The 17,620-nt window shown below is 34.2% G+C and overlaps 2 protein-coding genes and 1 long non-coding RNA gene across 7 annotated transcripts; 1 reads left to right on the top strand and 2 right to left on the bottom strand.

The window, feature by feature from the left end:
- Positions 1 to 341: 341 nt before the first annotated feature.
- Positions 342 to 1,906, top strand: LOC117906777. The gene is made up of 5 exons (XM_034819969.1): positions 342 to 628; positions 707 to 886; positions 992 to 1,066; positions 1,147 to 1,287; positions 1,371 to 1,906. Exons 1-5 carry the CDS (start codon positions 620 to 622, stop codon positions 1,731 to 1,733), a joined length of 768 nt encoding a protein of 255 aa, XP_034675860.1. The 5' UTR covers positions 342 to 619; the 3' UTR covers positions 1,734 to 1,906.
- A 1,395-nt stretch (positions 1,907 to 3,301) lies between these two features.
- LOC117906482 (flavin-containing monooxygenase FMO GS-OX-like 3) lies at positions 3,302 to 6,901 on the bottom strand. 2 transcript variants are annotated; one of them, XM_034819506.1, is made up of 7 exons: positions 6,358 to 6,901; positions 4,715 to 4,785; positions 4,280 to 4,432; positions 4,079 to 4,161; positions 3,827 to 3,962; positions 3,567 to 3,740; positions 3,302 to 3,442 (listed from the first exon to the last, which is right to left on the bottom strand). In XM_034819506.1, exons 1-7 carry the CDS (start codon positions 6,899 to 6,901, stop codon positions 3,302 to 3,304), a joined length of 1,302 nt encoding a protein of 433 aa, XP_034675397.1. The 2 variants fall into 2 exon arrangements, with proteins under 2 accessions (XP_034675397.1, XP_034675402.1); XM_034819511.1 differs by lacking the exons at positions 3,302 to 3,442; positions 3,567 to 3,740 and having other exon boundaries at positions 3,802 to 3,962; positions 4,715 to 4,835; positions 6,348 to 6,901.
- Positions 6,902 to 9,826: 2,925 nt separating this feature from the next.
- On the bottom strand, positions 9,827 to 16,419 carry LOC117929295. Of its 4 annotated transcripts, XR_004653731.1 has the most exons (5): positions 15,858 to 16,419; positions 15,267 to 15,323; positions 14,929 to 15,020; positions 12,315 to 12,377; positions 9,827 to 10,093 (listed from the first exon to the last, which is right to left on the bottom strand). It is a non-coding gene; the product is annotated as an uncharacterized LOC117929295 (long non-coding RNA). The 4 variants fall into 4 exon arrangements; XR_004653735.1 differs by lacking the exon at positions 14,929 to 15,020; XR_004653732.1 differs by lacking the exons at positions 14,929 to 15,020; positions 15,267 to 15,323 and having other exon boundaries at positions 15,858 to 16,416.
- Between the last annotated feature and the right edge of the window lie 1,201 nt (positions 16,420 to 17,620).

Below are 17,620 nucleotides of genomic sequence, written 5' to 3'. Positions count from 1 at the left end.
TCTTTCACAATTTTTTACTGTTTTCACCTGGAACTGAGAAAAGTCACCGTGGTTTTTGGTCTTCAGTCACTATATATGGTGTAAGAAAGAGAGAGAGAGAGAAAGAGAGAGAGAGAGATAACTATGCAAGGGTCTATTGTATATATTAGATAGCTAAGTATATAGGCTGCCATGGCACACGTCGACCAAAGAGTCATGAATGGCCGCGTAGGGGATGAGCTAAAACTGCTAAAAGATTTGATTTTGATAATGGGTATTAATCCATGTACAAGCCCAGACAGCAGTCTAACTCTAAGCCCATGCCCCCACACAGTTGTTTTGCAACTAGGAGTAGTAGTAGTACAGTGGTGAGAGTAACCCCACTATAAATAAGGCTCAACCCCCACTTCCTCGCACTCATGTTACTTCCTTGGTAACAACAGCAGGAGTTGTAAGACCACAGTGCCAGTTTTGCAGGCGCCGTTTCCCTTTTCTTGCACTCTTACTGCTTCCTCTATCCCTCTCCATTTTCCTCTTTTGCTCCCTCTAACCTTGAATTTCTTATGATGTCTTCAACTCTCTGCTGCTCTTTATAACCATTCCTGACCCCCTCCAACCTCCATCTCAAAAGAGTATAAAAATGAAAATGGTGAATATTTTCTTCTTTGGTGCCTATTTTTGAATTCTCCCATGAGGTTAATCTTTGGGGATTTCTTGGTGTTTGCAGGTTGGTTTTGGTTGTGATATTCCTCACTGGCTTGAAATTCTTCTGGGGGAGAAGTTCTTTAACGCGTGTGTGGTTCATGAGTGCGCTAAGAAGAACGAGAAGAACATCTTTTGCTTGGACTGTTGCACCAGCATCTGCCCCCACTGTTTGCTCCCTCACCGCCATCACCGCCTTCTACAGGTGCACCCCTAACTGCACAACCCAACATCTCCGCTTTTAGTTTGTAAAGATCACTACAGATTTTGAACTTGCTAGCCCGAAATTCTCGTTTCTTTTACGTTTCAGATACGGAGGTACGTTTATCACGACGTTATACGGTTGGATGATGCTCAAGAGCTGATGGATTGTTCTCTTGTTCAAGTAAGTTTGAACCTTTATACCCTAAAAGGAAAGAAGGGTTCCCCTCTCTCAACTCTCAATTGTGTAACTTGATTTTGCAGTCATACACAACAAACAGTGCAAAAGTGGTGTTTTTGAACCAAAGGCCTATGTCTCGGCCCTTTAGAGGGTCCGGCAACCTCTGCTACACCTGCGAACGAAGCTTGCAAGACCCATATCTCTTCTGCTCTCTCGCATGCAAGGTTTGATTTGCCTTGAAATTTATCATTAACCTTCGTTTTCTCCATCTGGGTACCTCTGGTTTCACCAGTTTTCGCTGTTACAGGTTCATCACACGATGAACGTCAAAGGTAGTGCCACAAAACACCTCCACAACTTTGAATTCCTTCCATTACCTGATAGAGCACGAGGCGAGACCTTTTCCGAGCTCGACGACCGCCAAATGACCCCAGAATCCGTCCTCGACTCCCCTGTTTCTCTCCGAACTTCGTCTGGCTCGAGCTCCACCGGCGGTGCCTTGAGTTGCAGAGCGCTGGCCTGCACTGCCACCACCGAGTTCGTGAAGAAAAAGCGCAGCAGCGTCTCTGTACCTCGGTCCCCTTTCCGTCCGATCTTCTCACCGGCGTCAGACAACGCCGGTGGAATAAACAGGAGAAAGGGTGTCCCTCACCGATCGCCGCTGCACTGAACCTGAGGGATTTGGGGATGCGTTTGGTAATTTTGCGTTTTATGGGGGTGTTTTATGAATGGTCAATTAGGGATGGAGAAAGGAGAATTACTAAAATCCCGATTTTGTAGAGCAAATATTGTTTCTCATAGGTACCTATTTAATTCATATTTACGGAATGGCACTTCACGTTACATTTTCGATACAAGATCATCCCTATTTGCATAGACTAGTCAATTTACTAAATGATAAAATTGGCTACTGTTTCTTCCTTACCGATAAGTTTCTTTTAACATGGAAGCTTCCATATATTATTACATGTTAATTATAATCGTTTAAATACCAATTTCCAAAAATGGATTCATTTCACAAACACTCAGATTTTGAAAATAGAGAACATGGATGCTGTAAGCCTGTAACCATCCAAACAATTCAAAAATAAACATGTTGCTAATCTTCATTTCTCCAAAAAACAAAAAGTCTCCTCAAAGCCACTTCCATTATGGTCAAAAAGTGACTAAACTGCAATAAATGGTAGAAAATGGAAATTCGGGGCCGTAAGAAGAGAAGAGACTGATAAAAAGGATTTGTCATTTGTGAATGTGAGCAGCAGTACTACAGCTGTTTGCAAGCTGGGAACAGAGGGAGTAGAAGGGGGACCCAGAGAGGAGGCTAATCTCAAAGGCACTTGTGGGGGTGATGGGGAGCCTCAGGTTGGATTGGGAAATGGTACCCCAAAATCAACACAATGAAGCACAAGGGCATGTCCCACAAACCTAAGAGAACAACACTCGAAATGGAAAATCTGAGAGCTATTCATCTCTATCGTTTCTTACCAGTTATGCCTGCATGCAACATGACAATGTGAAAAACAATATTAATTTCATACTGTCTCTTCTCTCTGCTGCCTCTACTGTTTTATACCTGCCATTATTCTCTTTTGTGAGCAATATCGCCTTAGTGGTTTGCACCCATGTAAATGTTTTCGTACTGACTGCGACCATACCTTCAAATTTAAATGTTTTCATGAGAGTCGGTGACACTGGGCTTTGATGCGCTTCATTCCTTCACCTATGCTTCTACTTCTACTGTTCGACATTCACTCCTTGCCTCTCATTTGCTAATAGCCTTTGTTTTTTTAACCTTTCCCCTTCTTTTGCTCTTTTAAACAGGATTAATATTTTAATTATATTATTGCATAAGTCAAAAAAATCAGTTCATTTTGCCTCTTCAAACCGAAAAAAAGTGTCTTTTTTCCATTATAATTCAGCTATTAAATGCAACTTTACTAAGAAGCACCAGTGGTCTAGTGGTAGAATAGTACCCTGCCACGGCACTCACTTTACTTGAAAGAAAGTCCTTCTGAGCTTCCAACACCAAGTCCTCATCTTCCCATTCATCGCGATATCTCTGGTCGGACCTTCTTGTTGTCGAGAGTTTTTTTCTTATTTATATTTAAATATTACAAGGGTGAAATGGACTCTAAGCTTGGATCACTTTACTTCTTTTATTTATATTTAAATATTACAAAGGTGAAATGGAATCCAAGCTTGGATCACTTTACTTAAGAAAGTCCTTCTGAGCTTCCATCACCAAGTCCTCGTCTTCCCATTCATCACGATATGTCTCTGGTTGGAGTTGTTGACGAAAACTGCATGATACATTTTCTTTCTCCATTCTTCAAGTCTTGGAAGCCCACACGCAGCAGCAACCCAATCAATGTACTCGAACTGCAAAATTGCAATCAAAATTCATAAACTCCATAGCTTTAATAGAGAGGTATTAGACATCACCCCCCTGATCATACGCATCCAAAAACCATCTCTGGCCTATCAGATTATTAATCCCATTTACCTCATAATCACCAATTTTATGAGTATATCGCATAGGCGTGCCATAAGCTTCGAGCGACAAGTAAAAGGCTTCAACATCCTTCATCATCTCCTCATGTGATGGGAGTCCAATCCGACCAGATAGAACGCCTGCTATCCATTGGCTTTGCAATTCAAACACTGCGAAAAGGGGAGCCTGCCACCAATCAAAAGCAAAGGTTCACTACTATCTTCTGCGATTCTGAACAAAAGATCTGATAAAAACAAAAGTTAGAAATGAACCATCCATGGTAACCCAACAAAGGAAAGCCCTGGAGCCAAAGCTGGTGGAAAAATGTGCTTGTATAATGGCCCCACACGATTATCATCCACAGTTACGATGCCATTGGTATCAAGAAAAGGGAAATAATACTCGTATCTGAAAAAGGTCACACAACTGGGAATGAATTACCGTGCTATTGATTCCAGTGTTCTACTTTATGATTCAGTGCGAGCTAGCTTTGTGGAATAGAAGTGAAACAAATTGGAGCATACCCTGTGCAGTGCATAATCACATCAGCAAGAACCCCGCTTCCATCCTGAAATATCACTGTACCATCTCTGTGGACACTTTCGACCTGCATCGTTCTGTTTAGTATTAGCATTTTCAATCAACCATCTTCTACATTAGGAGTCAAACAATTCCCTTGATGGAATTCTATAGATCGCCTTATACCAGAGAGAAAACACTTTTACCATAGGATGAAGCCACATATTATCATAGCCAGGCTGCTTTCCCAACATACTGTCATCTACCGATCTAGACGCAACATGAACTTCTTTAGCAACTCGAGCAATGTCCCTAGAGATATCAACGGCACTAAAAGCATTTCCTATCAAAATTACAACCTGTCCATTGCAGGACATAGTAAGGTAATACCCCCCATAGATAAAACAACCAATTTATTTGTAGGTAAAACTACATATACAATCAATTTGGTATTCTATTTCAGGGTCTATGCAAAATCAAACTTAGAATTTCAGGGGGGAGAGATGGGACAGATGTATTCTGTGGCAGTTGAAACTCTAACCATAGAAGAATTCCCAAAACCAGCAATATCATAGGATGCTGCACTAGTATTCAACATAGAAGTATGGAAACATTAAGAGAAGTAGAAAGCTGACACATACTTGATCTCGGAAGGGCTCAGGAATACGATAATTGTGGCTATGCATTTGCTTCCCCGGCCATGCATCAATGCCTAAGGATACAGAAGAGAAAAAAAATAGTAAGGCCAAAAATTTTGCAGAACTATGTTAGCATTTTTTAACATGAAGAATGATCTTGCTAACGCCTTCCAGTTAACACTTTTAAGTTACGTGAAAATTTATCCATCAGATGTTCCAATTTCCAAAAGCCTGGTGGCCGTGAATCTTTTCCTCACCATATGATGGCTGTAGATCTCCTGATTCAAGGGCCACTAATCAATTCAATGCAATTCAGAAGTCGTGAGAAAGACCAGATTACTGTCCTAAATGGAATGGGACTACTTACCATCCAGCAAAACCAACTCTCAACCTCTACTTATCATCCAACGTAAACCCGAAACACCCTAGGCTTGATCACGCTTCAGTCCCTTTCATGACGGAAATGTAATCCAAACATAATAGGTCACAAATGTGCAATGCCCCTTGCAGTATAGTCCTCAATGCACCTAACCCATCAGAGTACAATAACTGAACTTTAAAAGCATCTAAATTTTGGTTGGAGGTAAGGAACACCCTTCAATATATTTAGTTCCTGGGTTTGTGGGATCATCCATCTTAGATCTTTGGGCTGGCTCAACAGGTAAAGTGCACCAGCCCAACTTGAGTTTGGGTAAATGCGTAATTTAATTATTTAAGGAAATAAAATTTTGAATTATTTAAATACGATAAAGACTTTTACTTGTTTGAAGTGCCTAGATTTGAACTTGCTAAACAAAGATTTGCATGGTAGTTTTAAAAAATAATTTATAAAATACTGAGGTGAAGAAAATATTTTCAAAATTATTGTAGTTTTTGTCGATTAGAAAAAAAAAGAATTGTCACATAACTTGATTAAAGCCAAAATTATCTCTTTAAGAGATTATTTTTAAAAATCTAAAATAAATCCAAAATCATCTCCTAAAAATTATAAAAAAAATTGTTTATTTTTTTAAAAATAAATTAATACACTAAGAAAACAATATAGATTTATTTTTTAAAAACTTAAATAAAATAAAATTGATAACTAATAGATTTATTTTTTGAAAATTCAAATAAAATAAAATCCATAATTCATTTAAAACTTTTTAATAGTTTCAAGTTTTTAAACATTTTTTTAGCAAGTTAACTATAATATAATATAATTTTATTTTAAAAATTAATATGATCACTTATAAGAAAATTAGAAATTTATCTATCCCTATTATTTTAAATTAATTTTAAATAATTCTAATTAAAAATTATTACTTTAAAAAAATGTTAAGAAGTAACTGAAAGTGGAAGGAATACAAAAGAAATAAATAAAGTTTAAAAATTAAAATATGAGAACTATAAAATTAAATTAATTTTTGTTTTTTTAATAAAAATTAATAAAATTAATTGAAAGATAAATATCAAAATATTTATTTTAATCACTACCTAATTTAATATAAAATAATATATATTTTTTAATATAAGATGGTAAACATAATTTATACTTTTATAATTATGATAATTATGGATGATATATCAAGTATAAAATATTATTTTATATTATTCAATTTGGTAGTGATTAAAATAAATATTAAATAATGAAAGCGAAGAATTACCGTGAATTTCGGCGATACGGGGCTCAGTGTGATGCCCATTGCAGACAACCACAGCATCAAAAATCTCGTCGACTTCCTCATCATTTCCCCTTCTGGATCTCAACCTCCACTTCCCATCCGCACCCAGCCCTGTATAAACCTCCTCCACCTCGAAGCGGATCAAATCAGTGAGTCCAAACTCGGTGGTGAAATCATTGATATAATGCAAAACCTCTCGATGACCCGGGAACCTTCTCGAGTCCCTATGGGCTAAACCCGGGGACAGGAAGGGGTAGTCTCGAAACCCCATGACTTCTCTGGGGAGGTTGGTGCGGAGAGACGGGTAGAGGCTGGAGTGGACGATGGTTCGAGATGGGTCGGACGCGAGTGGGTCTGCTTCCACGCTGGGTTGGTACACCCAGGTGACACCCACTTGAGCTTGGCGCTCGAAGACAACGGCCTTGTGGCCTTCCCGACGGAGTTCCCGGGCTGCAACTAAGCCCCCTGGGCCAGCTCCAATAACGGCTACGTTACATGATTTAAATGCGGAAATTGAGGATGACATGGTTCAGTGTTCTACGACAGCAACAAAGAGGGCCTGAAGAGAAAGACAGCTAATTACAGGAGGAGTTGTTTTGACGGAGTATGGGGCAAAATAGCCCATTTTATAGAAGAAAAAAAAGATATAATGTTTAATGGAATTTATGTTCAAATTAGGCACAATCATGTCATAAAAAATATTTAAAAAAAAATATATAATTTAAAGTCTCAATTACATGCTTCATTTTAAATTAAATCGTAAATAACCGATTGAAGCTTTATTTTTGAATTGAAGCTACAATGATCAATTATATTGAGATGCACATAATTAGAAAGAATGGTAAAAAAAAGTATACTATTATTTTAATAAAGATAAAGTTTTTAAAATAGAGATAAATTAATACCTTAAAAATAAAATAAAATAAATATTTTAAATTAATAAAATTTATCATTTTATTTCTTATTTATATGTCATATAATTTTATTATTTTAAAATTATAAATAAATAATTTTTTTATTTATTATTATATTTATCAATTTATTTTTATTGAAATAATATTACATTCTTAAATTTAAATATATATATATTTTATTATAATTAAAATATATATTTTAAATTTTAATAATAATTTATAATTTAATCTTTTTAATTAAATTTTAAAATAAAAAAAAATAACTGAAACCTTAATTGATAATTATAACTTTAGTTAAAAAATAAAGTTTTAATTAACAATTAAAATTAAGTCTCAATTATCAATTATAGTTTTAATTCAATTAAAAAATAAAACTTCAATTAACAATTAAAATTAAGTCTTAATTATCAATTATAGTTTTAATTCAATAACTAACTGTGACTTTACTTAAAAACTGAAGTCTCATTTTAATAATTAAGGTTTCAACTTCAATTTTTTTTTTAAAATTATTTTTTATGACATGCTTCTGCGGGCCAAGGATTAGGTGAACATAAGTTTTGCCAAAAGGGCTTGAAAAGGACTATTTTGCCCCCCAAACTGGACGAGGAAAAGTGCGTCTAAAGTCTGGCAGAATGCAAAGACGCTGAATTTGACGGTTTGTACTAGGAAGTCAATGACTTGGGTGCTACGATATCTCCATTCACCTTCGTTCCAGGCTCCTTGGTACAAAAAGGTCAAAAAAAAAAATTCTTGACTTGCCTTCGCATGTTTTGGAGGAAAAAGACAGAAAATAATAATGCAAGAGGAAAAGGTAGGGGCCACGAGGGGGAAAAATGGCAAAATGGGGCCCCGGTAGGCAAGGAGGAAGAAAAATAAAAAGCAATTCACACTGTGTGGACCTTGCATTTCGATTCATGCGTTTCCCACTTGATGACGAACTCGATTTTTATTTTAAAATAATTTTATTTATTAAAAAATAACTTGAAGTCACCACTTTTTTTTTATTTATTTTTATTTTATATATATATATATATATATATATATATATATATATATATTTTAAAAGGGTAAACAAAATAAGAAAAAAAACCATAAGTGCGACTCCTTATTTTAAAAAAGGTGGTCTGTGAAAAATCGGATCGGGTTCGGAGGTCAGGTTACTTATCGGGAAGGTACAGTAAAGACCGTAACACCCCTCTAAGTCCCTAAAGTTGGGTCTCTACTAATACAATGAAACTTATATGACAATTGATGAGTAAATTAACGAATATCTTGAATGATCATGCATATGTGAGAATCAGAACATGCATAGATAATGGCCAGAGTGAAAGTGGGTGTGTACTTGAGCAACGAGCCACTATGCGTTATCAAGAAATGAAGTTAGTGCACAATTAATGAATACAAAATATAGCCTGCGCGTCACTAAACAAATAAAGAACCATCAATAGCACACATGACATTTCATTCAAATTCAGTTTTATTTTGATGAAAATTTATTTGATGTTGGGGCCCCACCAAAGCGCATTTATTTTGCATGAATTAATTCCATAAACTCCATCACTTGGAATTATGAAATTTAATTCTTATTTATTTTAAAAACATTTTAAAAACAAAGAAAATGCAAAAGTGGCTTGTCGGAAAGAAAATGACAACCAAATTTTATTAGAAAGGGGACTTTGGAACCTTAACATTCTAAAGAATGAAAAATCTGGAAGATTATGCAAATGATAAAATTTGGAAAGATTATTTTCAAAACTAAGAAGGGTGAGATGAGAAAAATAAAAGGAAATGACACGTGGCATGAGGGTGGCCATGCTAAGGTGGTCATGCATAGAGAATTCCCGTCAGGACCCATCCTAGAGGAACACTTTTGTTGGAATGCACTGAGAGAAGCCAATATTTGACCCTTCGAACCAGTCACTGCATTTTCTAGTGGAGGGGGCCACCATCTTACTCTTCTGCACAAACTCAAGAAAATGATCATTATTTTCCACCCAAACCGTAGCATGGCAGGGAGAAATAGTAGCTGAAAGCCTCTAGTCCACATTCTCTCCAACAGGTGAGTGTACAAAACTAGAAACTAATGCCACTATTATAAGAAAAAAGGGAAATAATTACGTTTTTTAAGCGTCAAGAAAGATAAAAGATGACGCTTCTCTAAAGCTTCATCTTCTGGCCTGTCATTATATGTTTCGATCAACAATGACGCTTTTACAAAGCGCCATATTTGATTTAAGCTTTCAATGACATTTTAAGACACGTCATCTTTGAATAATGTTAACCATGACACTTATAAAAGCGTCATTTTCTAGCATTTTCTCTTTAAATAATTTTAATAAAATTGTCAATGTTGACACTTACAAAAGTGTCATCTTTGATTAATCTTTTCAACGACACTTTTAAAAGTGTCATCTTTAAAATTTTCTTTTTTAAAAAATGAGATTTATATCATATTACTAAAATAATGGATTTCCTATATAGGTAAATAAAATTTAAAAATATATCATAAAATTAAATTAAATTTATGAAATAAAATATCTCCAAATATTGAATAATTATTTTAACTACTTATTTACAAATTACATATAAATTTATCAATTATATCAAAAGATTTCAACAAGAATGTGTAATTCCTTCAACATTAGGCCAAACATTAATACAATGATTAATAAGAGAAACCATAATCTACAAAAATCTAGTTCAACCTTTCAATTAGCCCATTGATAGAATCTTCATGGTTTTCAATATCACCTCCTTCAACATAACAATTTCTCTATTTTTGGTAAATCTGTTTCCTTTGCAACCTATATAAAAAAAAATATAACAATAAATAAATAAAGATAGAAAGAATACAAAACCTTTAAACTACATGCAACAATTAATAAGTATAATTGAAGTTATAAATCTTCACAAAAATTAATTCAACTTTGCTCACCACCATAAACTCCCTAGTTAAAGCAAAAAATTTCTTAAGGGATTCCCTTGAGGTGGGTTCTTAGTTAGGACTAAGCAAAAACTTGGTACATTTAGCAACATGTTTCTCATTACTAATATTGATGAAAAAAAATATGGTTAGAGATTTTCATTGTTAGAAGATATGAAATAGCGTTCGATAGTGTTGAGAAAAAAGTAACAACTAAGAAACATGATTTAAGAGGATTTAGGAATTAAAACGATGAATATCTAATATTTCTATTTATTAGTAAAATTCTATATGTTATATAATTCTTAGTTTTTGGAGGATTAATTGTGTTTATCGTTTCTTGTGTATATAAGTTATCCTCTAATTGGATAGGTTAATAGAGTCATCAACAATTGAGAATAAAAGAGAAATAGGAACTAAAGAGCAGTTTTTTCATAGTTTAATGTATAGCCTGAATAAATAATTGATTAAGAATACTAATAGATCTTGGATTAATAACAAATATTATTTGCCAATTTCCTACAAATGTTATTAATAACAAATAAATTTAAGAACACCATAGAAATCTTTTGGTAAAATTAAAATTCACAAATAAAAAAAATGACAAAATTAGAAAATTAAAAAATGATAATAAAATAGTGTAAAATTATTAAGGCTATAGCAAATTAATAAAATATTCTAAATATATATTAAAATGCTAGCTAAACTTAAGTAGGAAATGAATAGGATTGTTTACCCATGAATTCCAAACTTTCTTTAAACTAAATTTGCCCATATTTATTTATGTTGAGTAATAGAGCATCTAACACAATCATTCCGATATACACAGTAATAGACTTATTCAATTGGCAAGTAATTACTTTAGTGAAAATGAAGCATATAGAAATAAAAATTTATAATTCCCTAATTAATTGCATTTCCTATATGCATGCTATTTTCTAAGCAATGCAATGGAGACTTTGAGATTGAGTACTATTCAAGTTTTAAGTCACATATGTAAACCCATAGGTATTGAATTGCCTTGTTAATTATAGGAAAAACACCTTGCAATTTTCTCATAATTAGAATAGCAAAACCAGTAAAAGAATAGAAAATGGGAAAAAGCCTACAAAATATTTTCCATTAAAGAATAGTAACAAAGCCCAAACAATAATTAATGAAACAAAAGAAGTTCATAAAAACATAACACAGAATCACAAAAGAGAAAAAAAAATGTATATTTCAAAACTGAGAAATGGAGTACCCATTTAGCACTCAAAATAATTCTACTCAATTCAAATTTTCATCCAACAAGAAATCGAATACCCATCTAAACATTCAAAATTACACTATATGCTTAGTACAATATTTCATTCAAAGTAAGTGCCAAATATAAGTCTAAAGTTTAAGGAAACATTTAAAGGATTTTTAAATAACAATTTTATTTATTTAAATAAATATATTATAGAATATTAATTGTCTTAGAAAATAGAAACTTTGATCACAAAATCTCACATTATGTTCTAAAATGTTTCTAGTAAAATCTTCAACTTTAATAATTGCCTTCTAACCTGAATTTGGACAATGGATAAATTCAAATGGAGAATGACTCACTCAGTGATTAAAATCCCTCAATTATAAGTGCAACAATTTTGTTTGATACTTATTATATTCTTTAGAATATGTAGCTATTTCACAATGACACATTGAAAATAATTTGTTTTGTTGTGTTCAATTTATCATGAAGTAATATAAATTAAAGACTCTAGCATCCTAATTACCTAGAAAAATATGTATAACATTGAATCATAGGCATGGTCTAAAAAAAAATGAATGAAAGGGTATACCTATATTAGAATAAGAATCTCTAAATCCTATAGTTGTAAGCTTTAATTTCTTTGCCTAAGATAATATATTTTTTTTTTATCACAAACCAAATAACTTAAAATAGAAGAAATTAAATTTTTTTAGAAAAAAATAAGAAAAAATAAATAAATAAGGGAAAATGCATGCGTATAAGAAGAAATAAAGTTATAAAATGAAGACAAGGTATGAAGACATGGCAAGAATAAAGATAGATAGTTTGCAAGTGATTTATGTGGGGAAGGCAAAGAAATAAGTACCGGTGGTTTGATCATAAAGAGATGTTGCCAGAACATGCTACCTACCCAAGGTTACTGATCATCCTACAGAGAGAGAATCAAACGTGAGAAGAAAACCTTGTAGAAGATAGATAATCTATTGTTAACAGTCTTGATTATTACCATCACCTTTAAGAAGTTCTCAAATCAAATCCTAACACCTTCCTCATCAATGACTAACGTCACAGTTTCTACAGCCTATGCCAAATTTTGAACATCCTACAATTTCAATAGCAGTATAATCCACCCCCACTCTAGCTCCCATTATGATTTTAGCACCTCAATGCTCCAATCATTTGCAAAATGTCTCAATTATTTTAGTTTCAGCCCTTCCATTTATGTGGTTCCAAACACTTAGACATCATGTTGAAAATTGAAATCTCCAATTAAATATTAAAATAAAAAAAATAACGTTAATATTAAAGTAAAATGAAGAATGAATTCTAAAATCTATTCTCAATTTGTCATATTTTCTCTAATTACTTTAAAAATCACAAGATGATTTAATTTCTCTAAGAAAGTATTCTAAAACAAGGAGTTGAGAAATTTAAAACACTATTTTCCTTAACCAAATAATATTTTCTCAAAATAATCAAATTTGCATTCTTAAAATCAAATGATATAAACAAATCACCCTATTCTTGAAAGTGCCATCATAATTCACATTCTACAACTCAAGTTAACAAGACCATATGATGTCATCTCAGAGGCATATGAGGTGGCCACACTTTTATCCCTAATTCATGATTTAATATAAAAGGACTAGCTCCTTATTCCCTAATTCTCTAGTGGCCCCTGGAAATCCATTGCCCAAGATTAACAAAATTCCTCTTCTAACCGAGCAGCATAATAATATCTTGAAGAGGGAATGATCCAACCTCCCCGGCCCATAATTGGTTCATCAAACCACACAACATCAAACCTTAAAACTATAATTAAATCCTAAAGAAGAGGTAGGTTTGAATGACCTGATCCAATCAATGGTGATTTGTAGCTGTAATGAATCAACCGTAGGCACTGCAATGACATGAACCAATCTATGATGCTTTTGCAGATAAGAGAGGTCTTAAGGGAGACTTCATGAATAGACGAGTAGGAATGGCAGCAAATATGAGATCCTAAGAAGGGAAACTTCATGAATAGATGAACACTATTCACAAGAACATGAATAATACTGTCATTTCTTCTGTTTTGATTCCTTATCTAATGAGTCTTTACTCTAATTGCTTCTCTTACTGATGACAGTCCCGTTCACAAAACCTCTACTTGTAGGGTTCTCTCATTTGCATATTCTCCCTCTTCAATAGCCAAAAGAAGGATTTTATAACTTGAAAAAGAATTAGCAGCAGCAAAATTGAATTAGAAAAGTTACATGGAATGAACTTCAGCATCAAAATATATAAGCAAACTAAAGAAATACCTTCTCCAAGATTATCAAGACAAACAACAGAAGAACAAACATTTTGGGTTTGAAGCAACACTTAGACAATGCTCTACTTCGATTCAACATATCATAATTCTAGTAATTGATATAACTTCTCTAGTTCCAAATGTCAACTTATACCACTCTTGCAATCAATAATAAAGAGGGATGGACCAGTGCTGAAACACAACCAAAAAAGGTCAATGTTCTATAACAAGCCCAGTTGTGCTTTATACATAGAACACACCATGCTATTGTCGTATGGATGATGAAAATTCTACAAATCCATGCCACCCTTCAAACTCATATTGCCTTCCCACTAACCAAAGCATGAGCAGATTATAGAACCTTGATTCATTGCAGAATATAGAAAAAGAAAAAAAATAAATGTGGGGAATTTAGAATAGCATGCTGGCTCATAGAATAAGTAAAACAGTTTCAGTACTGCAGTAGGGAAACCAATATACAGGGATTCAGATTAGAGTCATAGTAAACCTAATAGTTAGAGTGCATGAAAAGGAACTAAAAAATAGACAATATAATGCCCTCATCATTCTTTCCACAAACTCCTTCCCTCATAGCTTTCCCAACCTTAAATCTTCACAATGCCTCCACACAGCTAATAATGGTGCATGCAGAAGCAATGCAATCTACTACAATAATAGTGTTTTCCTAAAGGTCAAATACCAGCATGGTCCCACTAATTTGTCTTTTTTTTTCTTCATTCTGTCCAAACTATTTATTATAGGATACAAGTGATTCAAGCCCCTTATTCTTATGCTTCTTCACCACCATAGAAAAAATACCAACTATTTTTTTTTTTTGATAAAGAGAATAAAAGAAATTTCAACAACACCACACATATTCTAATAAACATTCATATTAATTATAAGCCTTTTGGAAAAATTCAAAATTGATTATTGCAATGTTTAACATGAAAAATGTAAAGACAGAATGGTTGTAGATCTCCAAATTGTGATAGTTTCTCAAAAAACTGAAACTTAAATAGGGCTCCAACCTATCTCTTAATCCCAAATCTCATATATCTAAAGAAATCCATCCATAAGAGACTAGATAAAGAACAAGTAACAGAAAATTAGATAGAATTCCATTATGTTCCCTGTTTTATACATTTTTGAGGTGTTGGGAATCAACATTGAAATGAGAATTTACCTTGAGATTTTTGTCACATTCTGGAACACCTAGCTTATGCTTTCCTCTTTAAGAAAGCATTGCAATTGTGTGTGTTTTTTTTTTCTTGACACCTAATTCAAAGAACAGTTGTTTCAGTTTTTATATAAATAACTGATTCCTAATTTCTAGATAGTTTCATTAGTAATGGTTGAATGGCGTTCTTTTAGAACAGAGCAAAGGTTAATGCTGGAAAATCTTCTGCTTAGAACAGATAAACACAAGAAAGAGAATCATATTTTGAATGACATTAATAAGTGAAACTATCCAGATAGTTAATTGATGATTAAATATTTCTAGCAAGCATAAAGTAGCAATACCACAAAGGGAAACCTTCAACTAGATGAATAACTCTCAAGGAGGCTCTGTTCCAGATACTATGCACAAAATAGCAACCAAAATTAGCTTTAAAGAAATAAAGAGAGAAAAACAGCAGTTCAATGGGAAAAACAACATGTGAATTTGCCAATAAAAAAGGCTCCATCCTATACCATACAAGACTTACCAACATTCCTTTTACTTATTGACATAGAAGATAAATCAGCAACAGAACTGCCACACCCCCAACTAAGTTGGAAACTTGGGAATTCAAGTCAAGAATCATGATACGAGTAGGAATTGCCACTAAAGTGATGATAGAAATTCGATGCATTTTCAAATCCTACAAGGATCTTATACATGCAGAGGATTATTCATCCATAAAAATATGAAAATTTGCAGCTTTATTTCCACAAAAATGCAAAATCTCATTCCAAACGGCCAACCCTTCAAGTCACAAATTCATAATCCACGGAGTCCCAATTTCTGAAATCTTTCCAATTAAAATTTTTCACTTTTGCTAAAAAAAATTTGCTTTTGCTAAAACTTTTTACTTTTCACAATAAGATTTCTAATTTACATGCCTATCTTACCTTCAGTGACCATCATATCCATAAAGCTTCCTTTTCTTCCAACCCATGGACTCCTTTATCTGGATGGTCCTTTGATTCGAACTACATTGACCCCAAAATAAATCTTCCTAACCAGATGCAGATCAGATTCGAGCTGTTCTTAGAATAAAAACCTTCACATTTTCTGGCTGTTTCACGGAGGAGATCGGAGCAGGATCTTGAAAATGAAAACCCCTAAATTGCTCTGGCTATTCACCAACTACACGTCGTTGTTTCACGATGTGATGTACCACCCCAAAATTGTCCCCCGCCTCACTTTTGATTTCGCCGCCACTCAAATCTATGAGATTCCATTACCGACAAGTTAAGAATAATTGTAGACTGGAGTCTGAATATAGTACTCTTCCAAAGGTTAAGGTTTTTCAATAGAGAGAGAGAAGGCTTAGGGTTTTCAACGAGAGTGAAGGCTTAGGGTTTTTTACGCTTCGAGGGTTTTTGGTCTTCGAAGGGTTTTGATACTCACAGCTGGTCTTCTAAGGCTTGTTGGGGTGCTAAATATGTCTTTTGGCGGGTGCGGCAAATCATATGGAGGTAATGGGAAATATATTACATACTATGTAAGAAAGAACATGACGCTTTTTAGCGCCAAGGATGCCTATTGAAATCTGTATACAATGATGCTTAAAATAAGCGCCAATGTTTTTAAACTTTTACAGTTCAATGACACTTATAGGGGCGCCGTAATAAACAAGCGCTAACATTTTAGTATATCTAACTAAATAATGACGTTTTTCAAAAGCGCCAAGGATAAGCGCGTCCTTGTTTTGTTTTTTTGTAGTAGTGTGCATTCTCCTTCTGCGTGCTACTCAGTTTGATGTAGTGTTGTACAAGACCATGAAGGGGTCAACTCAGCCTTGTCGTCAATATAAATTTCCATAGGATCTTGCAAACAGGGCGGATTACCTTGCTAAGGGTTGCTGAAAACATCATAACCTGCTTATCATAAGGAGCCGTCTTGAAGATCTCTTGAACGTCCCTCCTCATGTCAAGTGATTCAAACATCTTGTCACATTAATCAAGGATAAGGTGTCTCATATTCTTTAAAGCAAGGTCCTTGTCTCTAGCAAGTGCTAGTATCCTTCCAGGTGTTCCAACAACAAGATGAGGGTTTTCACGTGATGGAAGTTGATTCCTGAATTGAAAGCTGAGAGTAGATGAGAAAGCTAATGGCTTCTCAGTCATAGATGAATCAGACTTCAAACAAGAACCTCTATCCTTTGTGGGCGGTTTCAATTTATTGGAGAGAAATCCACCAGCAATGCGACCAGATGGCCACTGAAGTTGCATAGAGGGAGTTTCTTGGGAAAAGACTGGATACACAAGAGATGAAGAGGCTGCCAAGGATGTCCAAGGTGTCAACTGAGCCTCTTTAAGCAATCGAGCAGCAGTTGTGCTCAAACCAGATGCTTGTAGGTGTTCAGGGATAAGGAGTAAGAGTTCCTTGGAATGACAAGTAATAGTCGTGGATAATATGGAAGATGACTTTCAGTTGATGAACTTAGTATACTCATGCATGGTTAAGACTTTCTCTGTTTGACACCTTCTTCGGTTGATTGCTCCTTCTCTGCCCATTTGTTTCATCTCCGTTGTCATGTCTTTGTTCACTAGGTCTACCAATTCTTAAGCTAGGATTCCTTGAAAGATTGATACTATATTCACAATATCCATATGCTGCACCAGTTTCCTTCTCGACCAGCTCATCTATTGCTTCTCTGTGAGGATGC

This window comes from Vitis riparia, chromosome 2 (assembly GCF_004353265.1).
Source record: "Vitis riparia cultivar Riparia Gloire de Montpellier isolate 1030 chromosome 2, EGFV_Vit.rip_1.0, whole genome shotgun sequence".
NCBI lineage: Eukaryota > Viridiplantae > Streptophyta > Magnoliopsida > Vitales > Vitaceae > Vitis > Vitis riparia.
The sequence above is the reverse complement of the archived record's forward strand: the minus strand, read 5'-3'. Positions and strand labels throughout refer to the sequence as shown.

Bases quoted from the DNA above. Each gene is read 5' to 3' on its own strand.
- LOC117906777 (XM_034819969.1), top strand. The intron at 887-991 runs GTGCACCCCTAA...TTTACGTTTCAG, and splicing joins GCCATCACCGCCTTCTACAG to ATACGGAGGTACGTTTATCA. The intron at 1,067-1,146 runs GTAAGTTTGAAC...TTGATTTTGCAG, and splicing joins TGGATTGTTCTCTTGTTCAA to TCATACACAACAAACAGTGC.
- LOC117906482 (XM_034819506.1), bottom strand. From the start codon at position 6,901: ATGTCATCCTCAATTTCCGCATTTAAATCATGTAACGTAGCCGTTATT. The intron at 4,162-4,279 runs GTAAAAGTGTTT...AGAACGATGCAG, and splicing joins ATATGTGGCTTCATCCTATG to GTCGAAAGTGTCCACAGAGA. The intron at 3,443-3,566 runs GTAAATGGGATT...GCAATTTTGCAG, and splicing joins ATAAAATTGGTGATTATGAG to TTCGAGTACATTGATTGGGT.